General features: G+C 51.8%; 1 protein-coding gene across 1 annotated transcript; it reads right to left on the bottom strand.

The window, feature by feature from the left end:
* Positions 1-1,388: 1,388 nt before the first annotated feature.
* On the bottom strand, positions 1,389-17,663 carry LOC306667870 (condensin-2 complex subunit G2-like). Its single transcript, XM_079150686.1, has 6 exons — positions 16,758-17,663; positions 15,298-15,438; positions 12,659-12,762; positions 10,666-10,766; positions 9,271-9,370; positions 1,389-1,732 (listed from the first exon to the last, which is right to left on the bottom strand). Exons 1-6 carry the CDS (start codon positions 16,809-16,811, stop codon positions 1,681-1,683), a joined length of 552 nt encoding a protein of 183 aa, XP_079006812.1. The 5' UTR covers positions 16,812-17,663; the 3' UTR covers positions 1,389-1,680.
* Between the last annotated feature and the right edge of the window lie 1,406 nt (positions 17,664-19,069).

The following is a 19,069-nucleotide window of genomic DNA, read 5'->3' as shown; positions in this document are numbered from 1 at the left end:
AACGGTGTAGGTCACACCTGCACACCCAGCCTATCTCCCAGGCTGCTCCGACAGTGGCCACCACCAGGCGTGGGCCACACGGGGGCCAGGGTGGAGAACGACACCGTGGTGCCACAAGGGAGGTGGGGCGGAAGAGGTCACCACCACCATGGCACGGGGGGCCGGGGTAGAGAAGGTCATCACCACCGTGCCACAAGGGAGGCAGGGTGGCAAACTGGGTCTTTCCTCATGGTGGGTATGAACTCAACCAAAAACCAGGTGAAACTAAGAGTGTCCCCGTGTCTGCTGGCAGGTGGCGCTGCACTAGGAAAGGGTGGCAGGCAGCTCTCAATGGCGGCCACACCCGTGTTTGCATACCTGGCAGCCCACCTTTTCTCCTGGGTCCTCATCTCACAAAGCTGAGGACGAGTCCAGAGGAGGATGAGTGACGCAGGAGCAGGTAGGGGCCGGGAGGGGCTATGCTCGAGGTGCCCGTCAGGTGTCAGGGGCACCTGGGAGTCGCTACTGGGTCTGGATAGGCGCGTGCCAGTCTCTCAGGCCTGCCCTGTTTTCTCACTGCTCACCGCAAAGTGGGAGGTAGAGGTTGTGGGATCGTGAATGTCTGCGGTTCAGTGCTGAGGTGCGAGTGGAGTGGGTGTCCACACTGGCCCCGGGCCAGGCCGCGCAGTGTGACCAGTGGGTGCACTCAGTTGTGCCAGCAGGCCAGGCTCCCTGCAGCCAAGGCCCAGGCCCCTACCCACGAGGCAGCTCCTTGGTGGGGACTGGGGGCCAGCTGTGCAGACTGGCAGTTGGGGAGCCATGCCGAGATGTCACTTCTTGGGAAAGGGAGGACTGAATCTGGAGGTGGCGGTGGCAATCCCTTCCTCAGTGAATTGCCTGTGATAAATGAACATAACCCGTCTGAACAAGCGAGAGCCACTTAACACGGACGGCCTGGCCTCTCACCAACGGAGAACGAGGTCTGCTTACCAGGGACGCCTGAGTCATACTTCAGCGTTCACTGAATCAGGCTGTAACACCATCCAGCCCACCTCGTTTCTCCCCAGCCTTTGCAAAACACCCTTAAGACCTGTAACAGCAGTAAGGAGTCCATATTTTTGTTATCTTCTCAGAAAAACACGAGCACCAAAACTCTGGGATTTCATTATAATCTCTGCTCAGGGCTCAGACAATCAGAATAAGCAGGAAACCGAAGCAGCATGGAGTTCTGGTTCCGAGCTGCTCTGAGACCTGGTGCTCAGGACAGGTGAGCTGAGGTCACACAGGGTACCCAACTGGTCCTGGGGCACAAACTGACTTCCGACTTCCGGCACTGTGCAGCGCCTGGGGCCAGGAGCCTCCGGCCCCCAGGGAAACTCACTGATGTTTTCAAACGAAGAACACAAACATGTTGTCACTGCTTTATTATTCATGGTTTGCACGCAATATAATATATATAAAAATCACTTTTAAAACAACTAGGTTTGCTGGAAAAGTGTCCTTTTTACCCCGTGCACCATGAATTCCGGCACCACTGACACGGCTCCTCTGTATCGAGTACACCACTTGTGCGGGTCCTGGGCACACGCTGAGCCTGAGCTCCCCGCTCACTCCTGCTACCACCCTTCCCCATACACACGCACTGCTTCACTCTCCCTGAGTCCTTCTTCCTACTGGACGTGTCCAGAGGTGGGGGCCTGGTCACGAGTTCAGAAGCTCCCTCAGGGTCCTCATGGATGATTCGTAGAGAAATCTGAAACACAAAGAAAGACTCAGCTACAGACAAAATGGCCAGATGATCCAAATGTGTGTTTCCAAAAGCAGAGTCCAAAGATGGCAGGCAACCAGACCTACTTGAGGAGGTGGCAGGGCACCAGCAAGTGCAGCTCTCGTGGAAAGCAGGTTGGGTACATGCAGCGAGCCCTGGCAAAGGTAATGTGGGCACCACTCAGGCTGGCCCTCAGGCATGCTGTGCTGGTGGATGCTCCCTCGGACCCAAGGCACGGTGAGAAGCACACGTGCGTGTTCCTGCCTGCCTCTCCCTGCCACACAAGAGGAGGACCTGGTCCTGCTCTATGTGGTGGCAGTTCCCACCACCTCTGATGACTCAGGGCCTCTGGGCACCTGGCCCTGCCCATCCAGCCAGGTGGGTGTGAAGGCCCACTGCACTTCCTCCCAGGGCACCGCTCCCACCCCTGCAGAGTCTGTTCCTGCCAAGATTCCTGGGGCGGCTTCTGCACCTGGGCACACACCGGCAAGCTGTGGGCTCGACCCCAGAGCTTCCCTTCACCTGCTGGACCTCCTGCACAGCTCTGCTAGACACAGACAACTCCTCAGCTAGTCTGAACATCCTGAGTCCACAGATGCTGTTTCCTGACCTTATTGTGCCCAGTGCTCAAGACGATGCCCATCTGCCTAACTGTGGCCTTGCAGACTGTCCACCCGGCGAGCCCCAAGTGAGGTCTGACTGCCACTTTAAACATTCTCGTGGCTCCACTCTACAGTGCTGGTCTCAACCAACGTACACAGACCCCACCAGCCTGCAATCAGCACCAGGCTGCCATGCACGCACCTGCGCCTGCACCTCCAGATCGCACCAGCTGCCCAAATCCCAAGAGCTTTTTGGACAGTCTTTCTCCCTGGAGTTATTTAGAGGTATGTGTGATTTTTACATCAACCCCACACAGATTTTAAGGAAAGAAAACGGAGACTTGTCTCAGCTCTAAGTCCCTCAAGATTCCCTCCCTTGGTCCTGGTCTTGTGTCCCAGGCAGTGTTTAGATGCCTGGCCCAGGGCCTCATGGACACGACCTCTGCAGTGTAGCGTGGCAGTAGCTATGGCCATGCTCATGGGGCTGCTGTGGACTCTCTGCCCCTCACCAGAAGCTGCTGGTCCACCAACAAACGAGATGCCCCAAGTGGGGTGGAAGTGATAGGCACAGGGCCCAACGAAGGCTGTGGGCAAGGCTGTGGGCACCTGCCCTGAGGGACACCAGGAACCCACGGCCATGTCAGCTTCCCCAGCCTTGGGCAGAAAGGGCAGCTAGCAGGTGAGCTCCTCAGGAGCAGGGCAGGCCTCGTAGGAGCCAACCTCTGCCCCTGGCTGTCTTGCTTCTTCGGGGTCTCCTCCCGAGCCCCAGGTTCCAGGGAACAACAGTGCCCCTCCCAGGTCTCACCCTCCTGCCAGCCGAGAGCTGGAGCTGAGACCAAGGAAAGTGGCTCTGAATCACAGACCCCAGAATCTAGAATTCACCTCAGTTATTGGAAAACACTACTGTCTCCTCAAGTGAGCATGAACGTATAAGCCTCGAAGAGAAAGATATGAGGCTGTCCTGGCAAAACTGCCATGCCTGTCAGCAGTGGCTTGCACTGACCCACATCCATGCCAGCCACAAGTCAGCACATTGCCCTCATCATTCAGGACAGGCAGGACGCAGTACAGAGGGGCCTGGGACCAACCCGGACACCATATTGATGCTTAGAAGCTCTGCAGCAGGTCACACCCATTCGCTCTGCAGCTACCTGAGGACAGGGCCAGACACCACGAGGACCAAAGAAGCGAGAACTGCACAAGAGGAGGACTTGGACTTTAGAGCTGGAGGGAACAGCAGCAAGACCTCAGGCCACCAAGCCTGGTGGGCCGTAGATCTCCCTGTGCGTAAGGGACATGAGAACTGGGTGGTGAGCCCACTGGGCTCTGAGCCTATGGAACTGCAGGACTCCGGCTCAGCATCTGGGAAGTGGCCAGGCAACACCCACCATGGTCACCAAGGATCCATGCACTGAGCGAAAAGTAGGATGAAGGACACACCATCACTCAAGAGGGGCTTGAGTGTGGACGACAGGAGCCTGCTCTAAGGAAGCCAGAGCATGGAGGCTGCGAGGGCTCAAGGACGCTGCATACTCCAGCACCGCATAGCTGCTGCACCCCAGGCCACCCACATGGCCAGAGGCAGAACCGCCCGCAAGCAGTGAGCCTGCACTGCAACCACAGCTCACGTCCTAGTGGGACAAAGTCAGGAGGTAATGGAAACTGCAAAGGGCTCACACGTCAGTAACCTCAAATTAAACTGCCTTCTGTCTTCAAACTAGCTATGAAAGGAACACTCACAGCACACTCGACCGTTAAAAGCAGTACTGCCTTGACACACCCAAGTTCTTCCTCCCGAGGAACTGCATCCAATTTAGTGCTCTCCTGTGGGTGAGGCAGCGAGACACAAGGAGAAGCCGTTTTATTCAGCAGCCCCCAACCAGCCAATTAATACCAACTAATACCAATCAGCACGGGGAAAGCTGATTCCTCACTTCTGAATTAAGGTCCATTGCCCAGACACCCCTGGAACAGGGTTCCCAGAGTCTTGAAGATGGCAGATCCCCGAGGGTCTCAGGTCCAACACTGAGCCAGGATCGTCTTGAAATACCCTCTCACATCTCAACTGCTTTCTTCCATTAGACAGATTTTTTGTTTCAACCGTTTTTCAGACTGCTTTTCCTCAGCCCTGCCTCCGCTGGACAGCTGGGGGCACTGGGTGGAAACTCGGGCTGAGAGCACTAGCTCCCCACTGCTGCTCTGAGGGAGGACCCCTGAGGGCGAGGCTCAGCAGGGAACATCGTGGAACAACAGGGGCAGCACAGAGGCTGTTCACAGCTGCTCTGCTCTCAGGGAGTCCCAGCTCCTCGAGCCCTGTTCAGTGCCAGGAGCTAAGGAACACTAGGTGAAGGACAATGAGGGGCTTCCAAAAGGGCTCTGGGCACACGTACCCTAAGCAGTACAGAACACTTCACACCCAGAAGGGTCACTCTTGCTGGCGTCATTTATAATAAAGTGAGTTGATTCTCCTAGTATTGTGGTCACCCTATTGAGTGTGACACACTGTTTATGCTGCCATGTGTTTTCTGATGTACATGAGCTCCAGTCATCTCAAGGTAAGACAGTTCATGAAACTGAAAGTTAGTGGAGCTTAAAACAGAAAGGGGCAAGTCTGACCCGGTACAGTCACAACAAGATTTCAGGGCTCTCAAGATGAGCACAGAATAAAAGAACCTGCAGAGGGCAGGCAGTTCAGCTGTTCCATCACTCCATGGCAAAGAGAACAGCAGGTTCAGACTGCCACTCCACCGTGTGTAGAACAGCAGCTCTCAGGCTGTGCCTGCCCTGGTGACTCCATGGTGTAGAACAGCAGCTCTCAGGCTGCGCTGCCCTGAGTGACTCCATGGTGTGTAGAACGGCAGCTCTCAGGCTGTGCCTGCCCTGGTGACTCCATGGTGTAGAACAGCAGCTCTCAGGCTGTGCCTGCCCTGAGTGACTCCATGGTGTGTAGAACAGCAACTGTAAGGCTGTGCCTGCCCTGAGTGAATCCTTGCTGTAGAACTGCAGCTGTTAGGCTGTGGCTGCCCTGAGTGACTCCATGGTGTGTAGAACAGTAGCTCTCAGGCTGTGCCTGCCCTGAGTGACTCCATGGTGTAGAACAGCAGCTTTTAGCCTGTGCCTGCCCTGAGTAATTCCATGGTGTAGAACAGCAGCTCTCAGGCTGTGCCTGTCCTGAGTGACTCAATGTTGTAGAACAGCAGCTCTAAGGCTGTGCCTGCCCTGAGTGACTCCATGGTGTAGAACAGCAGCTCTCAGGTTGGCCTGCCTTGAGTGACTCCATGGTGTGCAGGACAGCAGCTCTCAGGCTGTGCCTGCCCTGAGTGACTCCATGGTGTAAAACAGCAGCACTCAGGCTGTGCCTGCCCTGAGTGACTCCATGGTGTGCAGAAAAGCAGCTCTCAGGCTGTGCCTGCCCTGAGTGACTCCATGGTGTAAAACAGCAGCACTCAGCCTGTGCCTGCCCTGAGTGACTCCATGGTGTAGAACAGCAGCTCTCAGGCTGTGCCTGCCCTGAGTGACTCCATGGTGTAAAACAGCAGCACTCAGGCTGTGCCTGCCCTGAGTGACTCCATGGTGTAGAACAGCAGCTCTCAGGCTGTGCCTGCCCTGGTGACTCCATGGTGTACAACAGCAGCTCTCAGGCTGTGCCTGCCCTGGTGACTCCATGGTGTAGAACGGCAGCTCTCAGGCTGTGCCTGCCCTGGTGACTCCATGGTGTAGAACGGCAGCTCTCAGGCTGAGCCTGCCCTGAGTGACTCCATGGTGTGCAGAACAGCAGCACTCAGGCTGTGCCTGCCCTGAGTGACTCCATGGTGTGCAGAAAAGCAGCTCTCAGGCTGTGCCTGCCCTGAGTGACTCCATGGTGTAAAACAGCAGCACTCAGCCTGTGCCTGCCCTGAGTGACTCCATGGTGTAGAACAGCAGCTCTCAGGCTGCGCCCGCCCTGAGTGACTCCATGGTGTAGAACAGCAGCTCTCAGGCTATGACTGCCCCATTGACTCCATGGTGTGTAGAACAGCAGTTCTCAGGCTGTGCCTTCCCTGTGTGACTCCAGGGTGTGTAGAACAGCAGCTCTCAGGCTGCACCTGCCCCGAGTAACTCCATGGTGTGCAGAACCGCAGCTCTCAGGCTGTGCCTATCCTGAGTTACCCCATTTTGTGAATCTGTAGTTTGCCCCAAACTAGTGTGCTTTGAGTACTAGAGCCAAGGTTTAAGACTCTATCCCAGGTTTGTATAAGTGAACAACCACCATCTGCCCGGCACCACCATAAGGCACAAGTTGACAAATAACTTTTATGTGTTAACTTATCAAACTAAATAGGAGCACCTGGATGTGTGGCCATCCCAAATCCTATCAGGAACACCAGACATGGGAAATCACCCGTTAGAGCACCCTCACCTAAGGCCCATAAAAGGAGGAGCCTGCAAGACTGTACACAGTGGCACCCTTACCCCAGCACCTGGTTGCTTGTTGTGAGCCTTGCCCAGCAAAATGGCCACAGGCATGAACCTCCAATGATCCATCCCACTGGGCTTCAGCAGACAGCGGTTTCTCCTGCCCTTGAAGGTTAAGCATGGCCCACTCCAAGCTGACACCTCGAGCTGACATTGCCCTCCATGAGGACCCTCTGCCTTGACAGCTCTGCAGAACTGGTTGGCCTATAGTGGCTCCTTGACTCTCTGCCTTCATCTTGTTTACAGCAGCTTGGTTCAGGATTCCCACACCTGCAGTAGCCCAGGTGTCTCAGCAGGCATGGAGGACAGCCTGGCGTCAACCTGACAGGGCTAAGGGTCCCCAAAGGACTGCCAGACAGTTCTTTCTGGGTGTGTTTGGGAGGGTGCACCCATGAGTAAGAAAGACGTGGCTAATGAACAGATGGACACATCTATCTATTGAGGGCCTGGACACATCCCTTCTTTCCCCTGGAGCTGACACCGTTCTGTCCCTCGATGTCAGCTCTCTAGGTTCCCAGGCCTTCAAGCTCCCCCAAATGCTCTGGCCTCGGCAGTTATACCATTGGCCTCCCGAGTTCTCAGTCCTGTGGACTGGGACAGAGCCACACCACTGACGTCCCCGGCTCTCCGCTGGCACACAGCCTACGGAGGGACTGTGCAGCCTTCGTGAGGGTGTGAACCAATTCCCAAGCCGATGCTGTCCTTTTACACATCTATGTATAATCCTGCAGGTTCCAAGGGAGGGCGATAAGTAGTCAGCACATCCAGGAATTTCAGGGCAGTGGAGCTACTCTGTGCAGTACTGCAGGGAAGGGTATGTGTCTGCATGTTTGCTGAAACTTCAGAAGGTTCAAAACCAAGAGCGGGCTCTAATGTGCACCACGGAGAGTGGGTGATAATGATGCGACAAATGCTCCACTGGGGTGGGATCGCAACGGGGAAGGTGTGTACATGGCGGGCAAGGACCTATGGAAAACCACAGCACTTTCGCTTCATTTTGCTACGAACCTACAATTTGGCTCAACTTTCTGGTGTTGCTGGGTATCAAGTCCAGGGCATCTGCCACGGGCACCCTCCCTGCCCACTGATTCTAACACTGCAAGGACAATCACTAGCACACTTACTAAGCACCGGCCCTCCACGTCTGTGGCTCCACGTGCACACACTAAGCCACCACAGACTGAAGCACTCCTTAGAACAGTGGTCTTCACTGAGCACGTACATGCCCTTCGTTGTTGTCATTCCCTGAACCTTGCAGTGTATCAACTGTGCACAGTGTTGCCATTGCACGGGCACCAGGGTGACCTAGAGGTGATAACGGCGGCAGCAGGAGAGGCACAGGTTACATGCAGGGCCCACTTTGCTGGCGGAAAGGACTGGGCTCCAACAGTTTCTCCCCCGGAGTCCTGGAACCATCCCTGCGGGTACCGTGAGCATCACTCATCCCCTTTGTTCTTGAAATGGTTTGGTCTCCCTGTCTCGTCCCCTCCCTTCCTCTGCCGTCACTGCAGGTGGGGCTTCTTTCTACTGGGGTAGAGAAGGGACTCTAGGCTGTAGGGTGAGGTGAGGTGCTGGGAACAGGGCAGGCCTGGGACGGGAGACCCAACAAAGCGAGGCTGTGGCCTGCAGTATGTTGCCTCGTGCAAGCGGCTCAAAGCCACCTTACTCCTGGTGCATGGCAGTCCACAAGGTTCACAGGACTGAGGACACACAGCACCACCCACAGACCTATATGCCCGGATGTTAGCCTGTGATGCTTGTTCAGAGTGGAAGGTCACATAAACACCATCGAAAACTACCAACTGTCTAAGCCTTTAACAACTGGGAAAAGGTAAAACAAATTCCTGCAAATCCAAACTAAGTTTCAAAGAAACCAAGCCGTTCTACTACATTCTAAGGAGAATTCCAGTTAACAGGGTCTCATTTCATCAACAGTGACTAAAACCAGGGTCACATGAGGCAGAAATACATGACCCTCCAGCAACTCAGCTCTCAAATGCCTTTGTAAGGTCGATTTCTAGAAAGAGAGCATCCAGGTGATTGCCACACTATGGAAGTTCACTTACAAATTCAGGATTCTGAAAGCTTTTCTCCAAAGGAAGCAGCAGACGAGGAGTGGGGTTTGGTTCCCAGGCATGGGTAAAGCAAGGATGGCCTGCTTCAGAGCCTCGGGAAGAGCAAGCAACACTGTCCTCCCAGCGGGAGGGGCCCGTCTGCACAAGACTCAGGAGGCCCCTGCCACCCAGGACAACTGCCTGGGAAAAGGACTATGCTCAGGAAATGCCCGCTGCAAGTGTGGTGAGCCAGCAAAAACAATGTCTAGCTGGAGAGCTGCTGAGCTGATGTCCTTCCCTTTCCAGAACAGAAAGTGGCAAGTGACCCTTGTGCCCCTGAAGACAGGTAAAGAGAAGCATCTCTCTCTTCCCCCCAGCTTCTGAGCTGCTGACCCTGAGCACGCCCACTTACCTCTCAAGGCTGTCCTCCTCCAGGGTGATCTCCATGAAGTCCTTCAGCTTTCTGTGCACAGTGGCTGCAGTCTCCTTCACTTTGGAACTTCTGTGTTTACCTGTGGCAAGATCGTATTGGGAGGGGAAGGATGAGTGTCACCAGAGGCAGAGGCCGCTCTGCACGTGCAACTGCTCCCATGTGTCCTTCCAGCTGGCCCCCCGGGGATGCTGTCGAGAGCCAGTGCATGCTCATGGAAGCTCGGCTGTGAGCAGAGCCTCTCGGCCCTTACCCATGCAGCCTTACAAAGCGCTCTGTCCACGCACCAAACAAGGGGCAGTGAGCGTGTTTCAAAGCCATTCCCTTGTTTAAGCACTGTGGCACTTGCACCCCAAGCTCCACCCGCACAGCTCCTGGTAGGGCTGCCCCTCATGCTGTGCATTTCAACTCAGGGGTCCCTTAGAGAAGCTCAAGGACCTTCAACCTGGCACCTCCATGGTTCTGTGCATGTTAACTCGGGGGGCGGGGTCTCTTAGACAAGTCTTTTCTGTACCCAACTGGGTCCAACAAGTTAAAAAGTATTATTTACAGAGCTTCCCTAATCTGGAAGTCTATAATCTGAAAGACCCTCAAATCTAAAACTTTTGACAATTCTATGATGTTCTTCTAAAGTTTCGGATTTTGAATTTTCAGATTAGAGATTCTCAACCAGGATAGTCTATGCAAATATTCAAAAATCTGGAAAACTCTCAAATCTGAAGGACTTCTGTCCCAGGTACTTGGGATAAAGGTACTCCACCTGTATAAATCTACAGATACACCACACATTCAGGTTCATAGGGACAGTTTGTTTTAACAGAAGCCACACCACCTATAGCAAACTAAACCTGAAAACCTCTGCCAACAACACAGTGATGCTGCTGCTGTTACACGAAGGAGGCCTCTAACAGGTGTGGCCAATTACTTTTCCACCTCTCTCTACTTGTTGGGATATGAAAAGACATAACATCAACATGCACAACATTAACAAATCACAATGTTCTTTTTGCAGGCTGGGAGGTGGGCAGGTCTTGCTATACTGCTCAGGCTCTTCTCAAACTTAGTACTGAGTAATCCTCCTGCGTCAGCCTCCCAAGCAGCTGAGACCACAAGCCTGTGCTGCCATGCCCAGTCAGCACAGCACCAAAATTCAACCCTAAGGCAGAGAGGGATGCCAGAAGGCACCCAATGAGCAAGGTGGAAGGCGGACAGGAACTGCAGTGCAGAAGGGACCCTGAGCTCCTGCACTGGCAGGCCAGGCGGCTACGGGTGAGGCCCGCCTGAGGGGGAGCCGGCACGGAAACAGCTCTCAGGCATCGCTGCCAGGACTCAGTGCAGCAGCAGGGTTCCCAGTGAAGGAGAGATAAGGTGGCCCACCTTTGTTGATGACCAAGACGAGGTGCAGAACAGCTGTGAGGCACACGATGCCTTCGATGTCTCCAGAAGTCACACACGCCTTCAACTCGTCCAGAAATGACCTGTGACATTAACAAGCACCTCGCTTACTCCTCAGGAGGGGCTGGAACTTTCAGAACAATGAACGGGAGGTTCGACCACCATGCCACCATTCGCGAGGCAGGAAACTGGCTGAACTCTTCCTGTACACTGCACTGAGTGCACCGTGACGCAGGTCAGGTATTAAAACCAGGGGCGCTTGCTGGAGAGAGCACAATGCTGCGGAGTGAAGAGCAGTTCTATACTCCATGCACACAGGCTCCAAGCTGCCCAAGAAGGTGCTCTGGGTTTTCAGGGCACACACCTGCTGTGAGGGCCCACAGTGTTCGCCATCTGCAGAACCAGTCCCTCTGCACTGCCAGTGCTCTGTGCCACCCAGACCCCAGGATTCTAGCCAGGTAACAAACGGGCTAGGGAAATGAGTCACAGCTGCGTGTGGACAAAAGCTACTGGTGCTTAACCCAGGAGGTGTTACGCCACCTGCAATTCCCCTCAGTGCTTGACAAGGATTCCGCTGAGTAATGAAGGTGTTTCCAAAGTCTCATCGTATTGGGAATTTGGTTCGGACTTTCCTTCCTTGCTTGCTTAATATGTCTAGGTTTACTATTAATATTTTATGTGTTTTCCCTAAAAACAGGGGTCTTAACAGAACCAGGGTTAGAACATAAAAAAACCAGCGGAACAGTGAACATAAACAGTGGAACATAAAAAAATGGAACAGTGATTTCAGATTTAGTCATTTGCTATGAAACTTTAAGTAACCAAGATTGCTATGAGAAAATACAAAAACAGATTCTAGCTGCTGATCCCCTGTTGACTACTCTCAGATGACCTGAAGTATGTAGGCAAATAACTCCAACCTCAACAGGAATGATTAACAGGAACAGAAGAAATACAGAAAATAGAGTTCCTACAGTTAAAACACCTTGTGACAATGCTTATTTAATTAGTGGAAAGTCATGACATCCTTACAGAGGGATGCCTCTTAAGTCCCTGGATTTAGACCCTCCTTTTCTCCCACAGGATATTTAGATGTAAAATCAGGACATGTTATAATCTGGTTTGAAAGTATACATACAAGAGTGCAAGATATTCCATTTCTTAAAGATTAGGATTTACTAAATGCTATAAATATTACTGGCCACTTATCCCCTGGAGAAAAAGCTCCTCAATGTTAAGTTCACACAGTAGAAGATGATGTCATATTATTGTTAAACTGTCTAGCACTTATTAACCACAGCAATAGCCACACAACTGACATTTACTCAACCCTGCTGAACTTGCTTTAACGTTTATGGTTAGTTAAGCAATATTAATATGTCTTATTGTTTAGTTATAGGTTATCACGAGTAAGCAATTACTAAAAATTACTAAGATTGCCTGTCTAGTAATGATTATACAAGATATTTTTGTTATTTTCCTTGTGATCTTTTTCTGTTCTGGAAAAACATGTGTAACTGTCAACCTTTTAATGTATAAAAAGCTGGCTGGGAAAAATAAAATTCAGAACTTAGCATCCATTCCTTGAGTCTGTGCTGCTTTGTTCTCACCTCGCCGACGCCGACTCCCTCACCTGTGACCACCACGACCCCTGCTAGGGCTGGACCCGGCGAGGAGGCATCGGAAGCACGCGTGGGGGAGTCGTGCTAGATGACCTCATGTTTCCCTGTTAACCAGGTGTCACTTCTCTAGCACAACGAGACAACGGGGTGAACGTGCCTGACAGTACAGCAGGGTATCTGTCCAAGTTTCCTGTAAAGATCTGATTACTGAAATGGGAGGAAAAAAAATCTATGACGAGTTTTTGTCGCAGAAGAAAATGCACCTTTTCAAAGGTAAGAGTAATGAGAAGAGCAGAAGCTGTCAGAGCAGGCACAGCCAGGTGAACCTCAGGCCCACAAAGAGAGGACATTACCTGACCACATCCGGAGACTTCACTATGATTCCTATCAGGCACCGTGAAAACGGAGGAAGGTCAGAAAGGCACTCCGGTGGGGTGAGTTCTTCCAAATCAGAAATCTAGAAAAAGTTTCAAGTCAGTAGGCTATAAATTGACTCTGGGCTAATGCTTATTTTACATTGCTCTGGGCTTTCTGCTACACTTGAAAAAGCATTCCAGAAACTCAAAACAGTGACTTTTAGAGACTGTTGAAATGTCCACAATAAGTATGAATGATCCATTATTGTATATCAGGGAGTCTTACTCAGTGAGACAGAGACTGAAACAAAGAAAAAGACCTGCTGCCCAGAGCCCTTTGCCAAAAGGTCTCTTGTGCTGGGTGCAGTGGACACACCTGTAATCCCAGTACAGAGAGGGAGGCTGAGGCAGGAGAATTGTTGAGTTCATAGCAAGGCCCTAAGCAATTTAGCAAGACCCTGTCTACAAATAAAATATATAAAAGGGCTGGGGATGTGCCCCCCTGGGTTAAGCCCCCATGGGTTCAATTCCGGATAAAAAAAAAAACGGTATCTTGTTTGGGGTCATCTACTGTGAAAAATGTGTGTTTATGCTAAGTCCACTTCACTCTCTTCTCCTCAGACCAGGTCAGGATCTCCCCCTGGCCCGCTCCATTTCCTGGTGTGCTGCGCTGTGCTGTGGCAGGCAGGGGAGGAGCACGCCCATAGCCTGCAGGGCAGAGTCTCTCAAAGAGCACTCTCAAGGTCTAAGCTCTTGACCATCAGCCACATAAGGTCGCATGAGTGCTTCCCTGGAAAATGCACAGCTCCAGAGAAATGCTGTATCCAGAACTCTGTTCCCTGTGCAAGTTCACACATTCCTGCCGCTGATGTTCCTAAGGTGTGGGCACACCACCCCCAGTGTCCCCTGTCTACTTTTGGCCACCTTGAGGGATTTCTCCTTGGCATGAGAATGCACTTCTAAGAAGCTTCCCATATTTCCTCTGCAGGGTTTAGTACAAATCAGGATATTGAAGTCAATCACCATGATATGTGTAATGGTACCATTTATCATTAAAGTGCTTTACGTCTTGAGCTGTGTTGTAAGGGCTTTCCGGACAGTGAGATGAAGACTGTTAATAATGTGTCAAGATTCTTGGCCCACAGAGAAGTAAAATAAGACCACAGGGGGAGGGTGAAAGAGTTCCACTGGGAAGAAGACTGCTACAAGAGCCCCAGCAGGACCTGGCAAGGGTGGCTGTGGAAGGCAGACCTTGCTGAGTGCACCTTGCCTATAGAACGTCCAGAGAAACCACTCAGAATAATACGAAGTCAGTAGAGAAGATGGAGCAGTGGGCAACAAAATCTGAGAAAGTCACAGGGCAGATGGGACGAGGAGAACCAATGGTGAGATGATGAGCTTGTGCTGGTGTGTGCCCAGTAAGGAAGGCCCCAGGCACAGAGGGAGGGCAGCAGAGGGGAGCACGGCCAGCAGGGGCCCATACAGCAGGTGTGGCAGCTTTGCCTAGGCCGGCAGCAGGCTACATGCTTGGTCCACCTTCCTGTCGCTGTGGTTACTTTCCTACAGCAGATAACCTCCCTCAGGCTAGAAGGAGCCTTCAACTCCTGTCCCAGAATTTAGTGAACCTCTTATGCAATTTATATATTCACACAGTCACATGCCACATGGCCTCCTGGCCACACTGCCAGTGTCCCCTCGGACTGCACCATCTGGCACACGCATGGCGGAGCTCTGCGTGCACACTCCAGATGTGGCACAGAGGAGTGCCCAACAGGGCTGCGGCAGAGCCTGTGGTGGAGAGGCATGCGTCTCCAGTGGGAATCCCGTCAGCCCCTCCTTCTGGGCTGAGAGCCTGCTGTAACTTCCTTCTTCTCTCACGTCACCACCCACACCCTCATGGTTGCGCTGTCAAATCCACCCTGATTATGCAGTTCTTTAATCCGATGGGCTAATAATCTCTGTATTAATAATAATAACCTTCCCTTCATCCACCACTGTTGCTAGGAAAATAAGATAGTCTGTAGGAATGAATTATCAATTTATCCTGATATCAGAGATTTAAATTTCCTATGCTTAGGGCTGGGGCTGTCGCTCAGTGGCAGAGCACTTGCCTAGCATGTGTGAGGCACTGGGTTCGATTCTCAGCACCACATAAAAATAAATAAATAAAATAAAGGCATTGTGTCCATCTACAACTATTAAAAAATTAATAAGAAAATCATAAAAAAATTCCTATACTTAGAAATTAAGGAAGAAAAAAAAAAAAAAAGAAAAGGCTAACAATACAGCAGGCAGACACACAGCTGTTCTACATAAACAGCCCAGTCCTCCTGAATTCTGCTCACCCTGACTATCCCAGCTTTAAAAGAGAATTCTAACAGAGATGGACCCATCTGGACCTCTAAGGTATGCCAACAGATGTGTTCAAGGTGAGCCAGCCCCTTACCGCTGTGTTTGAAAACTCAAACCTGTGCGGGTAGAAGCAGCACTGCAGACAGTCAAGAAGAGGCACAAGGGCTGGAGAGATAGCTCAGCTGGTAGAGTGCTTGCTTTGCCCTGGGTTCAATCCCCAGCACCACAAAAAAAAAGAAAGAAAGAAAAGGAGGCACAGCAGTTTCAGGATCCAAATACTTCACCTTCCGTAGCTGGTGACTCATCTCAACAACAGGCGCAGCAATCAGAGTGGAAAGTATGCCCCGGTGGAGAGGCGTGTCCTGGTGCCAGGACTGCACGGTGGCTATGAACTCATGAAGAGGGGTCTGAACAGAGTACAGGAGCTGCGAGGAAACAGAGGCCGTCATACTGGAGCTGCAACCCAGGCCACCAGAACAAGGAGACTCTGGAATGAGTACTCCTGCTGGCCTCCCTATGCTGCCAGCGCCAGGAGGCTCACTTCCCTGCCATTAGTGCCCACCGGGCTCTCCTCTGTGGGTGACTTGAGCCTCCAAGCACCACAGCTAGAGGACAGACGTGACCAAAGCCCACTGGAAACCACCGTTAGATGTTCCTTCACCAAGAGCAAACAGAATCTTTGAAGACAGAAGTATGGACAGTAATAAGGGAAAGTGGGAAAGAGGTAGGGAGGGAGGGAGGAAGGAAGGAGGAAGGAGGGAAGAAACACAGGGAGAAACGTCCGTGACATCAAGCAGGGCATCAACTCTGAGACAACGCGTTCTGAATGACACTGTTCGACCAAGGCTAACCGAGAACACGAGGAGCACGAGGCTGGGCATGAATCACACAAGCAGACCACAGACACTGGAGACAACTCACCGAGACACAGACATTTCAAACGAATCCAAGTACAAACTAGAGTAAGGGAAACGTGCAAACAATCTTCATTTCACCATCAGCTAAGGACAGAATGAGACTGAAGATCTTCAGTATTCTACAAATAGCTTCCCCTTAAACATTCTGAAGAAATCATCACTAAAAAATAGTCTGTAGGTAGAAAAAAATGGCTTTCCAATAACAGCACAGACTTGTTCTGGCCCTGGCACTGCATTATCTTTAGTAGTGAAACAAGTCTGGGTGGCTCAGTGGTAGAGCACTCGCCTGGCAGGTGTGAGGCCCTGGGTTTGATTCTCAGCACCACATTAAGTAAATAAGTAAATAAACAAATAAATAAATAAATCACCCATCGAAACTAAAAAACACTAAAAAAAAAAAGATCACCCTTAAAAAAAGAATCTGGTATATGGGTTTTTGTATGAGTTCCTTCCTCAATAATCCTGCATCACATCGATTAATACAAATCTATCCCAGGCAAGGTCTCTAGTCATTCTACAAGTAATCAAACAGCGTTTTCAAAAGCCTTCTCTAATCCCCATAACAGGTACAACACCACCAATATAAAATGGAGGGGGGTCTACTCTTTGTGGACAATTGTGGCAGCAACCACTGCTAGAGGCTGAGCCCCTGTTCTGCACCCTGGGGGAGCCCACTGTGAGGGCGTCTGGGTGCCCTGCAGCCCACCGCACTGGCCCTGAACCGCGGCAGATGCACGGGTGAGGGGCCTACACGCCTGCCACCAGGTCTCCACGCAGCCCGGTCCCGGAGTCCAGGAACACCTCGCCCACCAGGAGGATGCCAGTACCCGCAGGCCTTCTTCCGGTTGCTTCCTGAAGCTCCGCGCAATACATTCCAGCATTTTCTGAAACACTTTCTGGACTGTGTCGTACAACACTGTAATGACCTCTTCTGGGTCTGGTTTCTGAATCAAGGAACTTCCTGTTACCTCTTTCAGAATGCCAAGAAGCAGTGAGACATAAAAAAATCCCTTCACTGGAAAGAAAAGAATGAAAAGAATCGGTCAGGTGATACATAAGCTGTAAGAAATCTCTTAACATGCGCATCTGAAGGTAGATCAGAAGAGCATATGATTCCATGTTGATCAGATTAATCTAAATTCTAACCTAAACTAAAAAATAAAAGATTTGCCTGATTTAGTATGAAACAAATGCCCTCAGTCACTGAGCTGTGTAAACACGTGACAACTTGAGTAAGACTCCTAAACACTCCATTATTTCTCCCAGCTAAGAGTGAAGTTGACACTGGCTTTAAGTGCCTGGTGTAGTAACCTCACAGCAATGGTGCAGTGGTTAACACTCGGCAGGAGCGTATTTATTGTCTTTCTTTTCCAGGTTTTCTCCTCACTGGGCTGCATTAATTTGGTAAAGTTTACACCTAGTAAACCTATTTGTTCTATTCATCCTCGAGACCTTCAATTTTCATTTTTCTTTCAATCTTGGTACACTGAGCTACAAAAGCAGAGCCAGCAACCTGCTCCTGAGAGTTTTGTGGGTGCGTCTGCAAAATTTTGAGATTTATGACATATCCAACATCCAGGCGCAGGTTGGGCCTCATCTGTGTGGACACATGGCCGTGTTGTCACATGCTGGAATCCACCCCGTACTTAAAATATGCCACAGTAGGAAGCACAGGAATGTGACCACAGACAGTTAGCTAGAGGTGAGGAGGAGGGTCAGAGAAGGCATGGCCCAGAGGCAGCAGTCTTACTGCATCCTCCACAAAGGGGCCAAGACCATGCTGCGCCCACAAGCTGCTGAGGGTCAGCTGACCCTTGTGCCGGTGGTGATAGGCCAGAAAGGGCAAAATGGCCCAAGTACACAGACACACACCCTCCGTTTTACACAGCGCTGGTGTGTGGCTTCGTCCAAAGGGGCAGCAGTTATACTAAGCACTGGGCAGGGAGGCCTGGCTACCTAGCTCTCCAGGGCTTCTCCATCCTCAAAAAGCCGCCCTGTGACCTGACCAAAGGCCAGAGCCTACTTGTTCAGTGCACAGTCCCTAGCCCGTCAGCCGCATCACTCACCTTCCCCGATGTGCAGGAGGCTGCTCTAGATACCAGCTCTGCCTTGCTGTACCCATGCTTCTATGCCTGGGCAAACTGTCCTAACCATAGGCAATCTTAGATTTCACAGTCGACCTCAACCTCCAGTACCAAAAACCTTCCTCGGGAGATCAGCAAAGGAGACAAGGACGTGGTCTGGAGCAAGGAAGCTCCACCTGAGACCTCCAGATACCTGCAGAAGGGAGGACCTGGGGCCAGCTGCAACAGGCCACAGAGGAGCCGCACAGGAACACACAGGCCACAGAGGCCGCACAGGACACACAGGACACACAGGCTGCATAGGCCACACAGGCTGCACAGGCCACAGAGGCCGCACAGGACACACAGGACACACAGGCCACAGAGGCCTCACAGGACACACAGGCCACACAGGCCACAGAGGCCGCACAGGACACACAGGCCTCACAGGCCACACAGGCCGTACAGGCCACACAGGATGCACAGCCTTAAACATCTGCCACCAGAAGTCAGGGAGTTATTTTTAGTTTGGGCCACACTTATTTATGAATGCCTTTCCTTAAGGAATGGGAACTTCCAAGCAGATGCTCCACCAGGCAGTGGAGTGGACCTCTTACTGAGACCCTGCACCACCACCGTCCAGACGGCCCCGCCCTCCTCCTTGCCCCACATTCCTTGGAAACTGCAGAGAAAAGTGGACAGACGACTCTATTCACCAATAAGGTAATAAGACTACGTAAAAAATAGAACAGAATGAACCCAGAGTGCAGAAGCCATGCCACTAAAACAATCGATGCTCGTAGCGGTGCTGAGCAAGACACAGGCCTCAGTTTGCACCTGACCACCGGCCCTCCACCACCATCTCGTGGCCACAGCCCCACCTTCCTGGAGCAGGGGACCCAGAAAACCTACGCGGCACACAGAAGTCCCTGGCGGGTGGCTGGCATGGGTCCCAGGGTCTCACACAGGAAGATGGAGAGCAGCCTGGTGCTGCGGGACCACCCACCTCCATGCAGGCACCACAGAACGATGTGCTGACAGCAGGCTGGACAGAGAGGGGCCAGACAAAATGTACA

The sequence above is a fragment of the Sciurus vulgaris genome, assembly GCF_902686455.1.
Source record: "Sciurus vulgaris genome assembly, chromosome: 8".
NCBI lineage: Eukaryota > Metazoa > Chordata > Mammalia > Rodentia > Sciuridae > Sciurus > Sciurus vulgaris.
This window is presented reverse-complemented; position numbering and strand designations above follow the sequence as displayed.

Excerpts from the sequence above, each read along its gene's own strand:
- LOC306667870 (XM_079150686.1), bottom strand. The coding sequence starts at position 16,811 with ATGCTGGAATGTATTGCGCGGAGCTTCAGGAAGCAACCGGAAGAAGGC. Across the intron at positions 10,767-12,658 it reads AAGTCTCCGGATGTGGTCAG|GTCATTTCTGGACGAGTTGA; the intron begins GTAATGTCCTCT and ends TTAATGTCACAG. Across the intron at positions 9,371-10,665 it reads CGTCTTGGTCATCAACAAAG|GTAAACACAGAAGTTCCAAA; the intron begins GTGGGCCACCTT and ends ATCTTGCCACAG.